At 39.0% G+C, this 18,763-nt stretch overlaps 2 protein-coding genes across 2 annotated transcripts; both read left to right on the top strand.

The window, feature by feature from the left end:
• The first annotated feature begins 2,925 nt into the window (after nucleotides 1–2,925).
• On the top strand, nucleotides 2,926–9,170 carry derl2 (derlin 2). The gene is made up of 7 exons (XM_046375825.1): nucleotides 2,926–3,083; nucleotides 4,090–4,155; nucleotides 4,716–4,789; nucleotides 5,038–5,131; nucleotides 6,610–6,805; nucleotides 6,947–7,037; nucleotides 7,705–9,170. Exons 1-7 carry the CDS (start codon nucleotides 2,991–2,993, stop codon nucleotides 7,808–7,810), a joined length of 720 nt encoding a protein of 239 aa, XP_046231781.1. The 5' UTR covers nucleotides 2,926–2,990; the 3' UTR covers nucleotides 7,811–9,170.
• A 570-nt stretch (nucleotides 9,171–9,740) lies between these two features.
• Nucleotides 9,741–18,456, top strand: smarcb1b (SWI/SNF related, matrix associated, actin dependent regulator of chromatin, subfamily b, member 1b). Its single transcript, XM_046375637.1, has 9 exons — nucleotides 9,741–10,056; nucleotides 11,716–11,827; nucleotides 12,414–12,522; nucleotides 12,728–12,865; nucleotides 13,748–13,875; nucleotides 14,001–14,167; nucleotides 14,458–14,648; nucleotides 14,740–14,871; nucleotides 16,025–18,456. Exons 1-9 carry the CDS (start codon nucleotides 9,967–9,969, stop codon nucleotides 16,062–16,064), a joined length of 1,107 nt encoding a protein of 368 aa, XP_046231593.1. The 5' UTR covers nucleotides 9,741–9,966; the 3' UTR covers nucleotides 16,065–18,456.
• The last annotated feature ends 307 nt before the right edge of the window (nucleotides 18,457–18,763 follow it).

Here is an 18,763-nt window from a genome sequence, read left to right as displayed (position 1 = left end):
AATAAAGAGACCAAAAAATAAATACAGATGGTCAGAAAAGCTTTGGTAAAACAGCAAATCTAATGGTGGCTTAAGACTTTTTCACAGTACTGTATATCGCAATAATTCGCCACAAGAATGTAGAGAAATGGTTTCCCAAAGTGGCTTCATGCTTCAGTGTTAATGGAGGTCTCTTTAGAAATTCAACAATGTACAAGTATACAACATATCCTTAAAAGTATCAGGAATAAAAGTATTTGTTCTACAAATTGACCCCTGAGATTGATTATTGATTTTTCTACCTGACCTTATTAGGTTATCAATAGTGATGCACCAGTGTGTCAACAACATTTCAGTCTTGTAGCTGCTGGAGCTGGACTGCCGTTTAGGCTACTGGTTCCTAACCAGGCTGTCCAAATGGTCTCTAGAAAATGTAAATCTTTAATTCTTTTTTAATTATTTTTTTTCTTCAGATTTACTTTCTTTTAATCATTCCTCTTGTAATTTCTTGAATTTCCTTAACTTCAGAAACAAGGTTTTCTGTTGGCATTTTTTTTCATATAAGGACTTCACTGTTTTTCTGATACACAATGTTATGTATTTTGGCATTGAGTGCAAAAGATGGAACATCCATCTTCATGTTACACAGTTTCCACCTGGAAAGCAAGAAGGCCAAATGAATAAAGGAAGGGCAATATATTTTAGTTCCATTTTCTAACATTTAAAGAAAGTCTTTATTTTATTTTACAAATGAATTAGTTTAGCTGACACACAGGATATTGTTTTTGTCCTTTTGTAATGCCAGGACTGTGAAATTATTTATGAACATGAACAGCTCTACATGATTTCCAGTTTTAATTTTGTAGATAACTTCCTTTCGGATGTGCTTTAGTAAAAATAAAGGAAAGTTGTTTGTGGAATTATATATATAGTATATAACCACTAAAGTTAATGTAATCTCAAAGTTATTTAATCATTCCTGGAAGATACCACTGCTGTGCCTATTTTTCATCTGCTGTGATCTGGCTACAGTCCCCTGCTTTGGTTTTATGTTTCATTTTCTTTGGAAATATTGGAGGAGAAAGTACCCAGAGCTTTTTATGTAAATAGACGTACTAATACCGCACTGTAAAAATATTCTGTTACAAGCAAAGGTCCCACATTGAAAAGGTGTGTAAGGTGTGTACTTTGTATAGCACTACACTTATTGGTTATTTTCATTATGGCTTTATCTGATTATTATTAATCAAGTTTTTGGGACTAGATTATTAAAAATAAAATGAAATAATTCAACAGAATCCTTCATTCATTCATCCTTGCATTCAAGAAGCTGAAAGAAGCTTCATTCATTTTAAGAGTGCTTAGTACATTTTAATCTGAACACATACACATACAAGGAATTTGGATCTCATCCACCCCTGGTGCTTTGCAACAGAGGAGTTTCCCAACTGTCTCGGTGACTTCAGCTTGGGTGATGAATGGATCAGCCTCTGGGTCCCCAGCCTCTGCTTCCATGATGGAAGGCATGTCATGCAGGACTGAGGAGACCCTCGAAGTATTCCTTCCACCGTCCGACAGTGTCCCCAGTCGAAGTCAGCAGCTGTAAACAGTATTAGTCAGGCACTGCTTTCACGTTCCCAGCAGACCCTCACAGTACGTTTTTGTCTGCCAAGTCTGTCTGGTTTCCTCGTCTCCCAGCGGATCCAACTCCCTACCAGGTGGTGATCGGTTGACAGCTCAGCCCCTCTCTTCACCTTACAGTCCAAAACATACAGCCGAAGGTCAGATGACACAACCACAAAGTCGATCATTGACCTCTGGCCTAGGGTGTCCTGGTGCCATGTGCACTGATGGACACCCTTATGCCTGGACATGGTGTTTGTTACGGACAAACCGTGACTAGCACAGAAGTCCGACCAACAGAGCACCGCTCAGGTTCAGATCAGGGAGGCCGTTCCTCCCAATCACGCCCCTCCAGGTGTTACTGGTGTCGCCCACGTGGGCATTGAAGTCCCAGTAGGACTATGGTGTCGGAGCACCTTCCAGGGACTCTAAGAAAGCCGGGTACCCTGCACTGTTGTTTGGCCCATAGGCCTAGACAACAGTGAGAGACCTATCCCCAACCCGAAGGTGCAGGGAAACGACCCTCTCGTTCACTGGAGAGAACTACAACACATGGCGGCTGAGCTGGGGGGCTATAAGCAAGATGGATGGATGATATGTATAAACAGAGTGAGGTATGTACATGTTTTAGTATTACAGGGTTAGCACACTGAATTATTTTCTGAAGTTGAGCCTACAGTGATGCCTGTTTCCTGAGTTGAGAGGAAAAGAAATGTGTTCTGCTGGAGGATAAACCACATCTTAACCTAGAAACTCCAAAGGTAATATTAATGGTTTAACTGGCCATTAGTAAAAAAAAATGTATCAGTAATAAAGATATTAGCTAAGACTTACAAGTCATCCATAAAGCTTGACTTATTAGAATTTTGTACTTTTTTCCCCAGGAAATCACCACAACTAGATTAATGCATATATTCAATTTGCATGACATTATGCAATCACTATGCAAAGAATCGCTATGAATCACTATGCAAAAAGACAGTGTGTGTTTTTATATGCAGACTTGGTTAACAGTTTGCATGGTAATCTGAATATGAAAAGATTTGTCAGTCTACTTAATTTTTTAATTTCGCTTTTCAACATTAGTTTGTATCTTTGTAATCAGCCCTAGCTGAGTTGATTATGGCAAACGTTTGGGATACAAAAAATAAACGTATAGTTTATTGTGGTGTTTTCAGAGGCATGTTTTTAACACCTCCATTCAAGAAGAATAAAATAACCAACTACGTAAGCTCTCCCTGAAATGCAGGAAATGCCCGAACAAGTCTGTATGTCGATTTAAAGGAATAGCGGTGAACACAGATTTGTCCTACGCGCATGAACGCAACATTTTCCACTTTGGGGAATGACGTGTCAAGAAAGTGCCGGAAGCTTTCAGTCTGTCCAAAATGGCTTACCAGACACTACAACAGGAGTACTTCCAGATTCCTGTTGTTACCAGGGCATATACAACCGCTTGTGTCCTCACAACTGCTGCAGTGGTAAGACAAACTCAGATAATCACTGTTTTGGCTAGGATACGGCTTGGTGCCGCTTAATAAAACGTTAAATAGCATAACGCCGTCAACTCGTCGATGGTTTAGCTACAGCACCTGTGAGAGGGATACGTGTCTCAACCTGGTTACCCCGAATTTTAATTCACTTGTCCAAGTCACTGAAAACCTTAAAGCGTAGCTACGTGTGGCTGATGCCTTGGCTTAATTTTAACCGTGGAGCCAAAGCTGTAAGCGCACACTTGGTTTCGTTTGCAGTTAGCTGACAAGACACAGCTGGATTGTCTTGCTGCTGCTGTCACATAACAGCTAACCATAGACTGTTGTGTGTAGAGGGAATGCTAAAGTCCTCTCAAAGACCGACTAATCCAGACTTGTTTCATAAAATTTAACATAATGTCGCTACCATGATAAACCGGCGTGTTTTAACCAATTTGATTATTTTTATTACATATGCATCATCAGTCAGCCAAGGGGTTTGGCTGAGGTGGCCAAATGAATGAACGACACATGTCTTTATTTCCCAGCAGTCATGGAAGCGAAGAAGGTATGACGAGGTAGATCCTGGTACAGCCCAGGATACAGCCAAAGTCTTTAACGCCCCTGGAAGGATTATGCATTGCATTATTATTGACAGTTAAATACAGCCTGAAAGACAATGCATAGGCATGTTATATGTATCTTAATTAACAACACAATAAATGCAGTTTTACATTCAAATACACTGTTATTGTTGTGTCAAGTAAATGCCATATTCTTTGTTTATGTGTGTGTGTGGGATAAATCACTTTATTTGCAAGCCTCAAAATAAAACACCACATATGTACGCTGTGGGATAAACTGTTTCCATATATGGAATTTATCATCCAAGAATGACTAGTTTAAATAAAGTGAAAAAAAATGCTCTGCTTGTCAATGCTGGATCATTTTGTGATGTTTATTATCATTGGCATCTTTAAGATCTGTGTAATCTTTGTTGTGTTTTCTCTCACAGCAACTGGAAATCATCACACCATTTCAGCTATACTTCAATCCGGATTTGATTCTAAGGAATTACCAGGTGGGTAATCTGACCCACTGCTCACCTTCATTCTTGGTTACCAATTTAGTTAACCAGAACATCCAGCTGTAATATATATTTTTTTTTGGTCTGCTACAGCATACACACTCCAGTCAGCTGCAACATTAAAACCACTGACAGGTGAATTGAATAAAATTAATTGTTTAATTGTATTAAAGGTTTACAATGCAATGTTCTGCGGAGAAACCTTGGGTTCTGGCAATCATGGATGTTCTTTGACATACACCACCCACCTGAACATAGCAGACCAGGTTTTTCTATCATGGTTAACATCAAGTAGATGAAGTTCTCATATGTTTTTATTTTTCTTCACACAGTGAATCAGGTTTCTGATATAGACTTTTCTGAGCCTGATTCATCCATATGTAATGTGGTCTTCCTCACATCACCAGGCTGGATTGACACTGAACCACTGAAAAAAAAACAAAAAAAACTTCTAGTCACTGGTAGCATGCAGCTTGCTTTTTAATCAAGGAAATTACCTGGATTTATTTATCCTACTCTCTCTCTCCCTCTCTCTGTGTGTTTTTTCTCCTTAGGTATGGCGACTAATAACCAACTTCCTGTTTTTCGGCCCAGTTGGCTTCAATTTCCTGTTCAATATGATTTTTCTGTATCCTTCTCGGTTCCAAGTCTCGCTTCATCCAGCATGTGAAGTGATTTTGCATACTTTCACTTTCACAAGGGAACCTGTATGTGGTTTCAGAGATGGGATGAAACTTTACACTAAAATGGTTCTGTAAGATACTGTAAACGATTGCCACGTATGACTTGGTAGTATTTAGTTGTTGGTGATAAGATCTGTGAAATGGTCCACGGTCCAGAATTTCTGTGTGTACTTTCTTAACCGTTTGCTTTCAGGTACAGATACTGTCGCATGCTAGAGGAGGGCTCTTTCAGGGGACGCACGGCTGACTTCGTCTTCATGTTCCTCTTTGGTGGGCTTCTGATGACTGTATCCTTCTTATGAATGTGCCATTAAAAAAAATCATTCTAACTTACAGGTAATTAACCAGTGACCAGTTGCTAATTTGCTGTACCAGATTCAGTTTAGTCAACAGTGAATCTTTTTTTTTAAATAATTTGACTTCCACAATTGTTTTTGTTTGGTTTTTTTTTGTTTTGGTTTTTTTTCTGGAGAGGCTTATCTGAGTGAAGTCAGCTGAGTGAGAGAGTTACGGGGTGCTACATTGTGTATTTGTGTCTTTGTATGCATGCTAATACACAGTGTTTCAATTATTTGTCAAGGAAAACCTCTGAATAACAAATACCACACAAATTCTGACCGTTTTCACAAGCAGGTAATGAAAAATTTCTGCTTAACAACCTTTTGGTTTTACCATAATATTAAATACAGATAAAATGTTCATTCTTTTATAGCATATTCAAAGGAATTTAGTATTTTACTGATATATTTTTTTATTTCTTCATTGAACTTCAGACTTCAGCAAAGCTTAGCCGCAAGATGAGCTGAGCTGAGGCTACATATTAACCCTGTATGCCCAGCAAAGTGAACGTATTCCTCAAAAAGGTTTGACCAATAACGCGTTAGCTACGTTATTTAATGTAGTGGTATACCATTTACCATTTCTTACATAGATTGTTACCACAGCAGCAGTGTTTGTCAGTAAGAATCATCATATGTCAGCATGTCACACACTGTAGTATCATTTTAGCAGTGACATATTATATGTCAGTACATGTCACTGGACAGTAGTATTGTAATAGTATTATTACAATTCAGAATCAGCATATACCACTTGAACAAGACCAGCAACCATCAGCCACTTTTCAGTCTCATTACTGTCAACAGCACAATGTAACTGGCCTAAGACCACTAATGCAAGAAGTATTCAGATTCCTTACTTCAGTAAAAGTTTCAATTGGGTAATGTAAAAATGTTGCATTCCAAGTATAAGTTATGCATATGCATAAAAAATACAACCTATATATTAGTAGCAAAATATATTTAAAATATGAAAGTATTGCCACATTTAATTAAATGAAATCATGTGACAATGATCATACAATGCTTTTTTTTTTTTGTAAGACTCGGAGGCCAAAAAGGTTGAGAATCACTTGTTTAATCTTGCGTATCTTAAAAGCTTGCTATATTATCAATTGTGTAAAATCGTAATCTGAAAAACAACTAATAACCAAAGCTGGCAAATAATTGTAGAGGAGTAGTGAGTGAAAGTATAAAGTTGAATCAAAGAAATACACAAGTTAAGTACATTCTTAAAGTACTCTACTTGACTAAATATACTTAGTTACTTTCCACCGCTGAGTAAAAAATTGCATGTTTGTGAGAACCTATTAAAGAGCAGCAGTTTTGGCAGCAGCATCGCTCAGTTCGCGCGCTAACCGGTTTGTCCCTTGTATCCAGAGTCAGTGGACTTCATTTATTGGCCATGTTCTTAACCGAGAATTCAGATATTTGGCACTTTTGTGAGCCTGGTTTTTCTGGGCCAAGCCTTCACTATCATGCTGGTGTACGTGTGGAGTCGGCGAAACCCAAACGTTCGCATGAACTTCTTTGGCCTTCTGAATTTCCAGGCTCCCTTCCTGCCCTGGGTGCTGATGGGATTCTCACTTCTGCTGGGCAACTCCATCATTGTGGATCTTTTAGGTACCTACCTACTGCTATCATCTGCAGTCATTATTTAGTATTTAGCCAACGGGGGGTAATGTGTTCATTGCAGCACATGAATGAGTGAATGAATCAATAGTACATGTGTTATAATGGTTCCCCCCTCCCCCTTTTTTTGAGGTATTGCTGTTGGTCATGTGTACTTCTTTCTGGAGGACGTTTTCCCGAACCAGCCAGGTGGTGGAAGGTGGCTGAAGACCCCATCTATCATGTGAGTCTCTAGTGTCCTCTGACAGCTATGTGGAATACAACAAGACTGACATGCACCACACCAAAGAGTAGGAATGAATGGTTTACCTGTAGGGGAGAGTAGACTTAAACTTTGGGGTGTGAGAGTTTCAGCTCCACATTAGCCTGCCTCTTAGATTAATTGAGAATAATATAGATTATTCTCATGTATTTGCTAGGCGAATTGGGTCCATTGAAAATATGCCAAACTTACCGTTAGCAATTACTACTGTTACTACTGCTGATTGCGTTGATAAGTTGCCCCTTTAACACCCCCCCCCCCCCCGTTCATCCAGGAGCATGAAATGAATTCCATCATTTTCATCATAATTACTTTGGTCTTTCCACCGTTCATACCCAGGAAAGATAGGAGAAGCTGCTGGCTTGTGTCTGGCACCGAGCTCTGGCTAGCTTTAGCTGTAGCTAGTTTCTTCAAACTGGGCACGTTCAGTTGGGTGATGGTGTTTTAAGTGTTAGGTTTGTTGTTCCGAACATTTTTGCGGTAGTGCCCCACAGTTTTCTTTGGCCTTTGCGAGCATTGCGTCTTCACTCACGGTAAAGAACATTCACGATAAAGACATGTTGGTGTGTGTCTGTGTGTTTATTATGAGAAATTCCCCTCATCCTCCTTCCCGGCGTCTCTCTCGCAGAAAGATGCTGTTTGACACTGCAGAGGAAGATGCCAACTACAACCCCCTGCCTGAGGAGCGCCCAGGAGGCTTTGCCTGGGGAGAGGGGCAGCGCCTTGGAGGTTAAATATGCCCCAGATCAGATCACTTCCAAATGACTTTCCCTAAGAGAGATGAAGGGGACAAACATGGTCTTAGTTTTTGACATGTTTGTTTGGTTCTGGATGGAAAAAATGCCAAACAACCAGAACTGGTTTGGAGATAACCGTCTGTTGTCTTTGTATATGGGCTTAAATCATCCTCAGAAACTCTTCTTGATGCCAGATCGTCGCTCTAAGACTATTTGACAGAACGCAAGCTTCGGATGGAACTTTGGATGGTGAGCCTTTAGGCTGTTTGTCTTCATCTCAGAGAAAAATGTTGACATACAATAACTCTTGTATGAGAGAGAGAGGAAAAAAATGATAACAGTAAAATATTATCAAAATGAATTTATTCAGATGGCAAGTGCATTTTTTTTTTCATTTCACTTTTTTAAAAAATAAATGTGTGTGGCAAATGATGCTTTGGTTTCATCTCTTTGAACTGTAGTACTTCATGAAACCAAAAATGATTAGAGGAAGTGATTCATAATATTAACATTTGTATGTTGACAGGATGTTGTTAATTCATCCCTTTACACAACAGGGCATTGCAACATACAGATATCAAGATCTCTACCATTTTTTTCCCTTCGTAGTCCAGTTTTTCATCCATGTTCAGCTGGGTTAAGTTTTAAGTTTTTTGATATAAACAGCCTTATATCACATTATTCCAAGGTAATACACAATCACAGCACACAATTTACTTGTCAAAAAAAGGCAGTTGCAGGTGTTGCATATTATTTTGCATAACAATACATTTGGCTGATTTTGAACACATTTATACTTTTTTTTAATTTATTTTTTATGTTATCGTGTCAACTGGCTTACTAGCCTAGCAGCATTTGCGGGACAGATTTTAAATTGGCAATAATGTCTGGCCTACATTCACTGATAAGATGAGATAATAAGTTTGGAGTTGTGGCAGCACATGTTAAATTGAGAGAAGGATTGAAAAGATTTGTTGATTGATGCTTGCATTGGATCAAAGCAAACCCTTCTTGGGCATTAAATTGAACTTCTAATAATCTGTAAATGTTGTGTGGGCTGAGATGAGTAATGAACTGTAACAAAGATGTTTTTTTGTATTGTGTTCTACTGTTTTACATTTTTTAAATTATCTTAAGTGCTATACAAATGGAGTTGGATTTCACTGTTACAGATAGAAATTAATTTTCACACGCCCTTAGAAGTGATGTTAAACAAGCCCAGCTGTAATCAACATAATGGGCTGTATTTCAAGATCATGTTGACATTCATACATCTAATTCCTGAGAACTTTTCCTTGTGATACAAAGTAATGATCTAATAAAATGAAGAGGCAGATTTAATGAATATCCTCAAAAATTTGTGTTAGCAAGAATATTTTATGTCTACGCTTTTTGGACAATACATAATTATTTTATGTGGCACGTTACATGGTAACGTATATATTTAATGCACCACTGCTGTCTCTAGATTTAACAACACACACTAGACTTTTATTGCACACATATGCCACTAAAACTATTAATATAAGTGAGGTGGGGTGCTGTTTTACCTCCAGTTTTGAAAACAAAGTAAGCACTATGTTTAATGAATTTAAAGCCCCAAATTTTCAAGTGTTTTGATCCAAATAAACAGTACATGTTATTGTAATACAGAGCTTGAAATTTACAAGAAATTTTGACTAATTCTCACTGAGGTGGCAATACTGGAAAATCTTGGCAGACAAAGAAAAAATCTATCATATCTTTCACGTTCAATCAGGAGGGGGCGATAATGGGCTTTGGAAATTGTTCCTCTACCTAGAAACGAATGAGGAGGGATGAAGAGTGGCTTCCTCATTCTTGCAATGGAACGTTCACTGTATTCGGGAAGAAACACGCATTGTTCTTCAATGTAATTTCCAAAGGTGGACGTGGAGAGCAATGGTTCTAGTTTCCATTTAATTTCGTCTTCTCTTTATTTTGTTTAAACCTATGGAGCAGACATGCTCAGATCAGTGTTTTTAAATTCAAAAGCCTTATGTGAACGTTTTAATTAACAGTACACTGGTTTCCGATTCCGATTTGCGACTGATCTCCGATCTTTATCGTGGGTCGCGAATACATCTGAAGCAGAGAGGGCTGCTTGTAGTTAGCTAGTTAGCGACTGCGTAAAGATGCAATTGGCTTTGAGTAAAACGTTTGGCCAGAAGCCAGTGAAATTTCAGTTAGAACAAGATGGGGACTTTTACATGGTTGGGTCAGAGGTATGTGACAATTTATTTGGTAACATTCAGTGCTATGCTGCCTAAAGATAGCCTCAGTTGCCCATTCTTCTGCCTAGTTGATGCTAGCATGCTAACGAGCCCAATTTATGGATTCATAAACAAAGAAATCACTAAAATCGCAGAACGGGATATGACAGGATAAAGTCGGGCCAACAACCCACAAGTCATATACAGTATATGCTGTTGCATATCAAAGAAATAACAGCCCACCCTACAGCTTTTGCTGTTTTCTTCTAACTTTTTTTTAGAGGATAACGTTAGTTGTGCTGAAGCATTAAGAGACCTTATATGCTTATTATATACTGTGTTTAAATGTGTGCTTAATATGCGAGTTAAATGTCACCCTCAGTCGTCTGATAATTTAACATGTCAATTTTACGTTTTGTCTTATTTTGAAAAAAAGTAAAAATGACTACAGCCATTAGTTAACTGTTTAACTTATGACTAAGTAGTTAATTGGCTGTTTTACAAAGACCAGACAAAGTAAAGTACCAGGACATGGGGCTTTTGTTATTCATGCAATGTGAACTGTAAAGTATTTATGTAAATCCCTAACTGCTTGCGTGAGTGTTCGTTTTGTGACTCTCTAGACCAGATTGCATGTAAGAGACTGGGGAACAAGAGTTTCTTTGGTTTGTCGAGACCAAAGTTTAGTTTTTTGACCCTTAAAACTCATTTGCTATGTCTGACATACACCAAAGTACCATGAAGTGTGGTGAAGCTTCCGTGCAGCAGGCTCTGGGAGGGTTGTCTAGGGACAGGGTCTGGTTTTTGCAGCGAAATGAATGAAAACTCATCTGTTCCAACTGCACCTTCTCTCCTAACAACCCTAACCCTCTAACACCCCTCCACTCTCTCATGTTCTCCTGCTTTCTACTCTTGCTTTTCCACTTAAGGACCTTTAATTATTATTATAATTTAGCTCTTATTGCTTTAGTCTAATTCTATTGTACTGAAACTTCTTGTTACTTATTCTTGCTTAGGATAAAAGCGTCTGCTAAATGAAGGGTTATGTAATGTCAAAAAAATACAGGAAAATCCAGATTCAATGAAGTCTGCAAGAGAACTTCACCTCAGGAGAAGATTTCAGTTCCAGCAACACAACAATCCTCATGAACCCTCCTCTTGAATCTTACCAGAGCTTGAGTAGTTTTAGGAAGACGGAGAGAGAGAGCAATCTTAGTGTCCACATGTGTAAAACTGGCCTGTCTACTTAAAATCAAGTTTGTACCTGCTGTCAAAGTTAAGATAAGATAATCCTTTATTAGTCCCTTAACTGGAAAATTACAATGTTACAGCAGCAAACAGGATATAGAGGGTGCAAAGCATGCAAGGATAAGAGAAGGAAAGTTGCTGCTACAGAAAAGACTTCAGCACTAAGTTATTTCATTTTTCAGAATTGTACTGCAATTCTACATCTTTCAAAACACTGCACATAGTAATTCAGTGTAGCCAGCTTTCATTGTTCTGTAAGACAGATTGCCAGGTGGTAACAATCAAGGCTGAGGACCCTTGCTGCATGAGAAAGAGGGGCTTTCATGATTTTCTCTCTCTGTTAGCGCTAACGAATAAAATGCTAACACCAAAAGATCACGAAAAGTTTTCTCTTTCCACAAAGCTCTGCATTCTGCTCTCCAGGTTGGAAACTATTTGCGTATGTTCAGAGGCTCTCTGTATAAAAGATATCCATCTTTATGGAGGAGGCTGGCCTCAGTGGAGGAGAGGAAGAAAATTGTAGCATCATCACATGGTGAGTGGTGTGCCTATTGTTATCTCAAGTAAAATTTATACAATTAAATAGGCTTTAAAACAACTGTAACGTCTTGTGTTATAATCAGGATATAATGTGTAATATTTCCACCTTAAAATGTCTAAAAGCCACCCAACTCTTTATTTTGTTGAGTTTTTTTTTCATTCAAGCTCAGTGCATTTCATTATGTCGCCTTTGGCTATAACATCCAGCAGAGTCAGAGGGTGAGGAAGGAAGTCGGCGAATGTGACTGAACGTAACTGAACTGTGACTAAAACTCATGTATTCTCATCAACTCATATAAGAACGATGTAGCTCAGAAACCACAGATAAATTTTCATCAGTAATGGTGGTTGTCGACATCGACGATGACAACTCCCGTGATCCCACTCAGCTTCACGACGTGCTCCTACTTCACTCATTAGATCACATCTTTTGTTTTCATTGGTTTCATTGATTCATCCCTAATTTGAGAGCCCTCCAGCAGCAGAGATAAGACAACAGCAGTTACAACTATTAGCCCACATGCGCTTTACCGCTCAAGCTGATACGGGTCTTTGTTTTCTCGCCCATTGCCCATCTGTAGCCACTAGTGTTACTCTCCTGAAGGCATCGGAATGTGAAGAGATCTTCGAGGGTAATGATGAGAAATACAAGGCGGTGTCCATCAGCACAGAGCCCCCAGCTTACCTCAGGTAATTTCAGATGCTGATGTTTTTGTGGTTGTTTTTTTTTCTTTACTGCAACAGAAATGAGAAATGTAGGATCTGGTGTTTTTGTAGCTTAACCCATATAGGAACTTTATCTTGATCTTTTTGTTGGAATCCCCTAACGAAAGTGCAGCACTCAGTAGCTTCCATACCCATCTTAACCTTGTGTTTTTTTCTCCTTCCTGCACAGGGAGCAGAAGGCAAAGAGAAGCAGTCAGTGGGTTCCCACGCTGCCCAACAGCTCTCACCATCTGGATGCTGTGCCTTGCTCCACCACCATCAACCGCAACCGAATGGGCCGCGACAAGAAAAGAACGTTCCCCCTGTGGTGAGGAAGCCATTTGTTTTTTACAAGGAAAGCAAAAAGTGCATCAGTATGGCACAAGTTCTGCATCCTGCCCTCATATCAAATAGATTTAATGAAATATAGCAACCCTGCAATGAATTTGAATGAATATTATAGTTTGTTGTGACTGTTTCTGTTGTACATTTGTTGCCTACACTTTACACTTTAGTTATTGGATGTTCTTATTTTCCATAAGAACAATGACAATAAAACATATCTAAACGACAGCAACATAAAACTTAAAAAAAATCAAAGACGGCTCAAATCAACAAACTCTATCAACATCTGCCCATGATAGTTCTCCCTTGTGAGTCGGGTCCTGCTCAAGGTTTCTTCCTGTTAAAAGGGAGTTTTTCCTTGCCACTGTCTGCTTGCTCGGGGGTTCAGGCTCTGGGTCTCTGTAAAGCATCTAGAGGCAATTTTGATTGTATAAGGTGCTATATAAATAAATTGAAATTGAAACTCATACAGGAGGTAACAGGAAACAGCCTACATGTGTTACAGATTACAGGAGTCTTGTTGTAAATAATGCAAAAAAATCACGTCCAATATAATTCAGCTAGGACTGCCAGACTTCTCCAACTCCAACCTTACTTTACACCATCCTGTAACACAGGGGTTACCCCCCCCCCCCCCCCCAAACTGATTCAGTGCAGTTGAGCCCTCACTCCTCCCGGTGCCACCCACTTAACAACAGCCCCCCAACTATGCCACCTTGCATAGATAGATACCGTAGATAATAATATGATTTTCCATCAGCAAAAATAAGAGTGTTATAGAACACACTAGAAGAGAATTAAGGATTGCTTGGGTGAGCAATAAATATCCAACATGGAGCTTTGTTGCACCTTGTGTCTCGCTCAGCTTTGATGACCATGACCCTGCAGTGATTCATGAGAATGCAGCACAGGTAGAGGCATTGGTTCCCATTCGTCTAGACATGGAGATAGATGGACAGAAACTGCGAGATGCCTTCACTTGGAACATGAATGGTAAATATATGCACTAGGTAGCATGCCAACATCTACAATATACAGCATTGTCTCCTGTCTAATTTTTCTGCAGTGATATTTCATGTTATATTTTTGTCTAACCTGCTCAATCTGCCTCCTCTCAGAAAAACTGATGACCCCAGAGATGTTTGCAGAAATTTTATGTGATGACCTGGATCTGAATCCTCTGGCCTTTGTTCCCGCAATTGCCTCAGCCATTCGTCAGCAGATTGAGTCCTACCCAACTGACAGCATACTAGAAGAGCAGGCAGACCAGAGAGTCATCATTAAGGTGGGTGAAGAACCAAAGGAATTCCTTACAGGTAGCTTTATAGGGAAATACTAGAACAGGTTTTGTTTCTGTAATTCTCTTACAAGAATTACAGAAACATTTTAAAATTTCCTTACATCTAGCTTTAGAGTTAGATATGCAGTCTCCAGCCCATTTAGACTGTGCTTTTTACAAAGGTCTTTGTCGTCTTGTCGAAAAGTGTAGTGTTGCGCGCACAAAGGTATCGTAGTATCTAGTTCCTAAAAAAAAAAAACACGGAGAATGTATATAATCTTTGTCTTATTCCTCAGCTAAACATCCACGTGGGGAACATTTCTCTGGTGGACCAGTTTGAGTGGGACATGTCAGAGAGGGAGAACTCACCGGAGTCCTTTGCACTGAAGCTGTGCTCTGAGCTGGGTTTGGGGGGGGAGTTTGTCACCACTATTGCTTACAGCATTCGTGGTCAGCTCAGCTGGCACCAGAGGACCTATGCCTTCAGGTAACTGTCTGACCTGGATTCATCTTATCCCTAACTGTCTATATTTAAGGCTTTATGGCTGATGGCTGTTGGTGTTGTAATTTGCCCTCAGTGAGAACCCACTCCCCACTGTAGAGATTGCCATCCGCAACACAGGCGATGCAGACCAGTGGTGCCCCCTGCTGGAGACCCTCACAGATGCTGAAATGGAGAAGAAGATCCGAGACCAAGACAGGAACACAAGGTGAGACAGTTAGATATATAAAGGACGGATTGATTTAACATCCATCTACTGTATGTGCTACCTGTTGCTGCCTGTGGTTTGTTGGGCCAACACTTAATAGAACTGTGGCTAAAATTACACTTAAAAGACGTTACAATATCTTGCTGGTTGGTGAGGGATAGTCTTTTTTAAACATAATGTCCATGGAAAAACATAATACTGGTCTGCTGCTGCAGATTTCCTGATTATTAATAAGATATTCTTGTAGCTAAATGGCATAGTAGTCAAATGAGAAGCATGTTGCTGAAAGCTGGTGAGGTGAGAAATCCAGAGATACAGAGCTTTTGGTTCCAGTACAGATGACCAGAGGTCAAATCTCAGTATATTAAAGGATAGGTTCACATTTTTAGGGTATCTTAAACAATACAGACACTCTCATTTAAGTGTTGCTACGTCGTTGCTAGGAGAACATGGATTTTGGTGGTTGTTTTTATATTTATTATATTATATATATATGTATATATATATATATATATATATATATATATATATATATATATATATATGAGGAACACCTCTTCAAATTTGGCACAAATATCCAGTTGGAGTAAAAGATGAACTGATTATATTTTGGTGATCACAGATCACTGTGACCTCATAAAACATGTTTTAGCTGTAAGTCAAGAATTCTTATGGTAATTCTAAACCTAAACATTTCACACAAGGATAAAATTATGCGTTGAGATTATGTGATTAAGTCAACTTCACTGTGACATCATAATGTTTTTTATAAATATGTTTTTCATAACTCAGGAACAGAAGGGCAGATTGGGACCATAATTTACATTTGGTCAGATAATGAACTGGTGACACTAATTTTGCATGTCCACCCTTGAAATTGTGCTGACTATCTTCTGTGCTGCTTGGTTGAAGATGTGTGTGAAACATCTTCAGCAACCTCCATGTTTGAAGCGTTGTAGTCCACCACAAGCTCATTAGTTTTAATGACTTTGAGCTCCAGGTGATTGGGACAAAGCTTTCTATCATTCTCTACATATATTATTTGACTTGTTTAACTATATTAGTCTTGTTTATGCTGACAGTAGCAGTGCTCAGATCATTCCAAGTTTCCACAGAATTCTTGAAGTAATGTGAGTAAAACGTGTGTTTCTAGGCGTATGAGACGACTGGCCAACACCGCTCCTTCCTGGTAGAAAGAGACGTGAAGCTGCGTCAGATGACGTGTCCTCTGGAGACTCCTGTTACTCTGATATGATCAGCTAAACACACACACAGGTCATCCTTAAAGCATTGATGAAGGATCTGGACATTTTCCCATGAGCATGGATGCACTCACAGACGTATGGTCAGTCTCCATGGGCACCTCACCAACTCAACACAACACACACACATCCAGGCATTCCTCTGCAACACAGGTCATCATGTTTCACTCTGCCTTTAACACAGCAGTCATGGCAACCCAGCATCACTGTTAGCTAGCGTTTGTCACTGAAGGAGGTTTAGCTCATGTCTGCTACACACACACACAGGCCAGGACACTTGGCAGTGACTTGAGATTGATGTATCTATGTGAATGGTTAGTGAATGGACACCATGCGTTTGCACTGTTAAACTGATCTGGACAGTAGTGTAACATCATCAGGGCAGCTCTTACACCAATCATTTGAAAATCTTTACATCATTATCACATCTGCAGAAGGTTTTCTCTGTCTGCCGCGGTCGGCATTTCTGTTGGAATGACTAGCTGTGATTGAGCAGGCTAGGTTAGATAATGTTCTGATCATTGTTGCAACAGTTTGAGGTTTTGACAGCATGATAGTTGTCTCAGAAAATATCATATATGTCTTACACAATTATTATTATCAGTAAAGTAATGAACAGGATTTGTTTCGGTTCCACAAATGCTTTATTGCAATTTAACAGAGTATTATGTCCTGACAGACATGAAACTTGATATAAACTAGAAATAGTTTTTATAATAACACTAATATGGTTAAATCTAAAACAGTTGATATGCAAATGTGCATGATATGATGATTGTAAATTTTATATATCAGTCTTAATCAACATCACTAGTTGTCTTTCACAGCAGACATTCTGAAAACATTGGAAAGCGATGGAGAAGCGCAGGTGATGACATTATGACATTAACAGTGCCTGACAGACAGAGCGACAAGGAATGAAGGAATATTAGGAATATTAATGACACTTGTGTTTTTTTTCCCTCACTATGACAAGTCAAAGCCCCATTTCCACTTGTCATTTCAAGTGTCTTGTATCTGGATTAAATCCAGATGAAATGAAAGACATTTCATTGAAACTCAGCCACACATATGTGTTTCTGTTGGTCAGATCACAGGTCTGTGATTTAGCTGCTGTTGTCATGAGGACAGAAGAGACAGACCGTAGATGTGTTAAGAGTTTCCACAGACCGACACTGACAGAGTTGCACTGTGGGAGGGGTAAATATAAATTAAGTGGCTTGGTGAGATGGATGCATTTACCACCATTCCAACTTCTGAAATGCCTCTTGGGTGCATTTAGAGTAGCATGAAGTGACTCAGTGTAAATTTGGTCTAAGTGTCTGTTGTTGTTTTTTTGTTTTTTTTCTTGCTAGTAAAAATAGTAAAAAAAAATAAGTCAAACAAAATTTTTGTTCCAGCTTCTCAGATGAGAGGATTTGCTGCTCTTCTTTGTCATATAACATTGTAAGCTAAATATATTTGTGTTTCAGACTTGATGTGACAAAACAAGACATTTGAACTCGTCAAAATGGGCTCTGGGAAGTTGTCATAGGCATTTTTCCATTTTTTTGGTTTAATTTGAATATTTTATTAACTATACAATTCAAACTGGCCTTGGTCATCAGATCTTAATTAGTGGATAATACCCCAGTGAGTGACCAGAGTGAGCCCCTGTGTGTAGGGTTTGAACATTTCGACTTAGGTGGCTGAGGCTTTAATAAACCTTACATAGTCACTTTTTAAAAAATGTTTATTTACACTACTTCATACTGTGATGTTAGTGGTTTTTTTACCTGACTGAAACAAGCAGTGCGCGTGTGTAAAATCAAACTACAGCAACCCCTTGATAATGTTACTGCTGTCCAGACAGCCCTTCAGACGGTGGCCCAGATCAGTCAGGAAGTTTGATTTTTAGCCCGTACTCCGCATTCTGATCTCGATTACCAGTTCTTACCAGTAACGTGCACCAGTGTTCATGTGCATGCTCAAACATAAGTAGTTCATACTGTTCTCTGTGCATGAGGGAATAATTGTTCCCACTGTTAACTTCTGTTTGCACCGTGCCTCACATTGAATTTGTGTCAGCGGACTGGAGCCTCTATTTTACTGAGAGTTGTTGGGTAGTCAAGAGGGGAAAAAAACAAGCTGACAAGAACCAATGATATCTTTTACGTAATGATTTTCAACTTGAACATACTCCAGAGAATGATCTTATTGTATGTACTGTTGCTTTTTGTTCTCTTCTTTTGTAAAATTGCTTTACCTTTATAGTGGACTTGTTTTTTTTGTTTTTTGTTTTTTTTTTATATGAAAAATAACAATAAAGAAAACTTGTTGGAAATATGCCTTTGCCAAGCTGTGTGTGTGTTTTAATTTGAATATTTTGATTTCTTTCAAAAGTGCAGTTGAACCTGCTGACACACAGGGTCAGACTTATGGTGCCAAAAATGAAAGACTTTGACATAATGCAGTTTGGGGTAAACGTGTAGTCCTGCTGCCTGTCAGGGAGAGTTCAGACGGGGCATTTATCCTGAACAGTTCTCACCACAAGCTGCAAATAACAGCATCTACAGCGCTGTGCAAAAGTTTTAGGCAGGTGTGAAAAAATTCTGTAAACTAAAAATGCTTTCAAAAATGGAAGCGTTCAT

Source organism: Scatophagus argus, chromosome 20 (assembly GCF_020382885.2).
Source record: "Scatophagus argus isolate fScaArg1 chromosome 20, fScaArg1.pri, whole genome shotgun sequence".
NCBI lineage: Eukaryota > Metazoa > Chordata > Actinopteri > Scatophagidae > Scatophagus > Scatophagus argus.
This window is presented reverse-complemented; position numbering and strand designations above follow the sequence as displayed.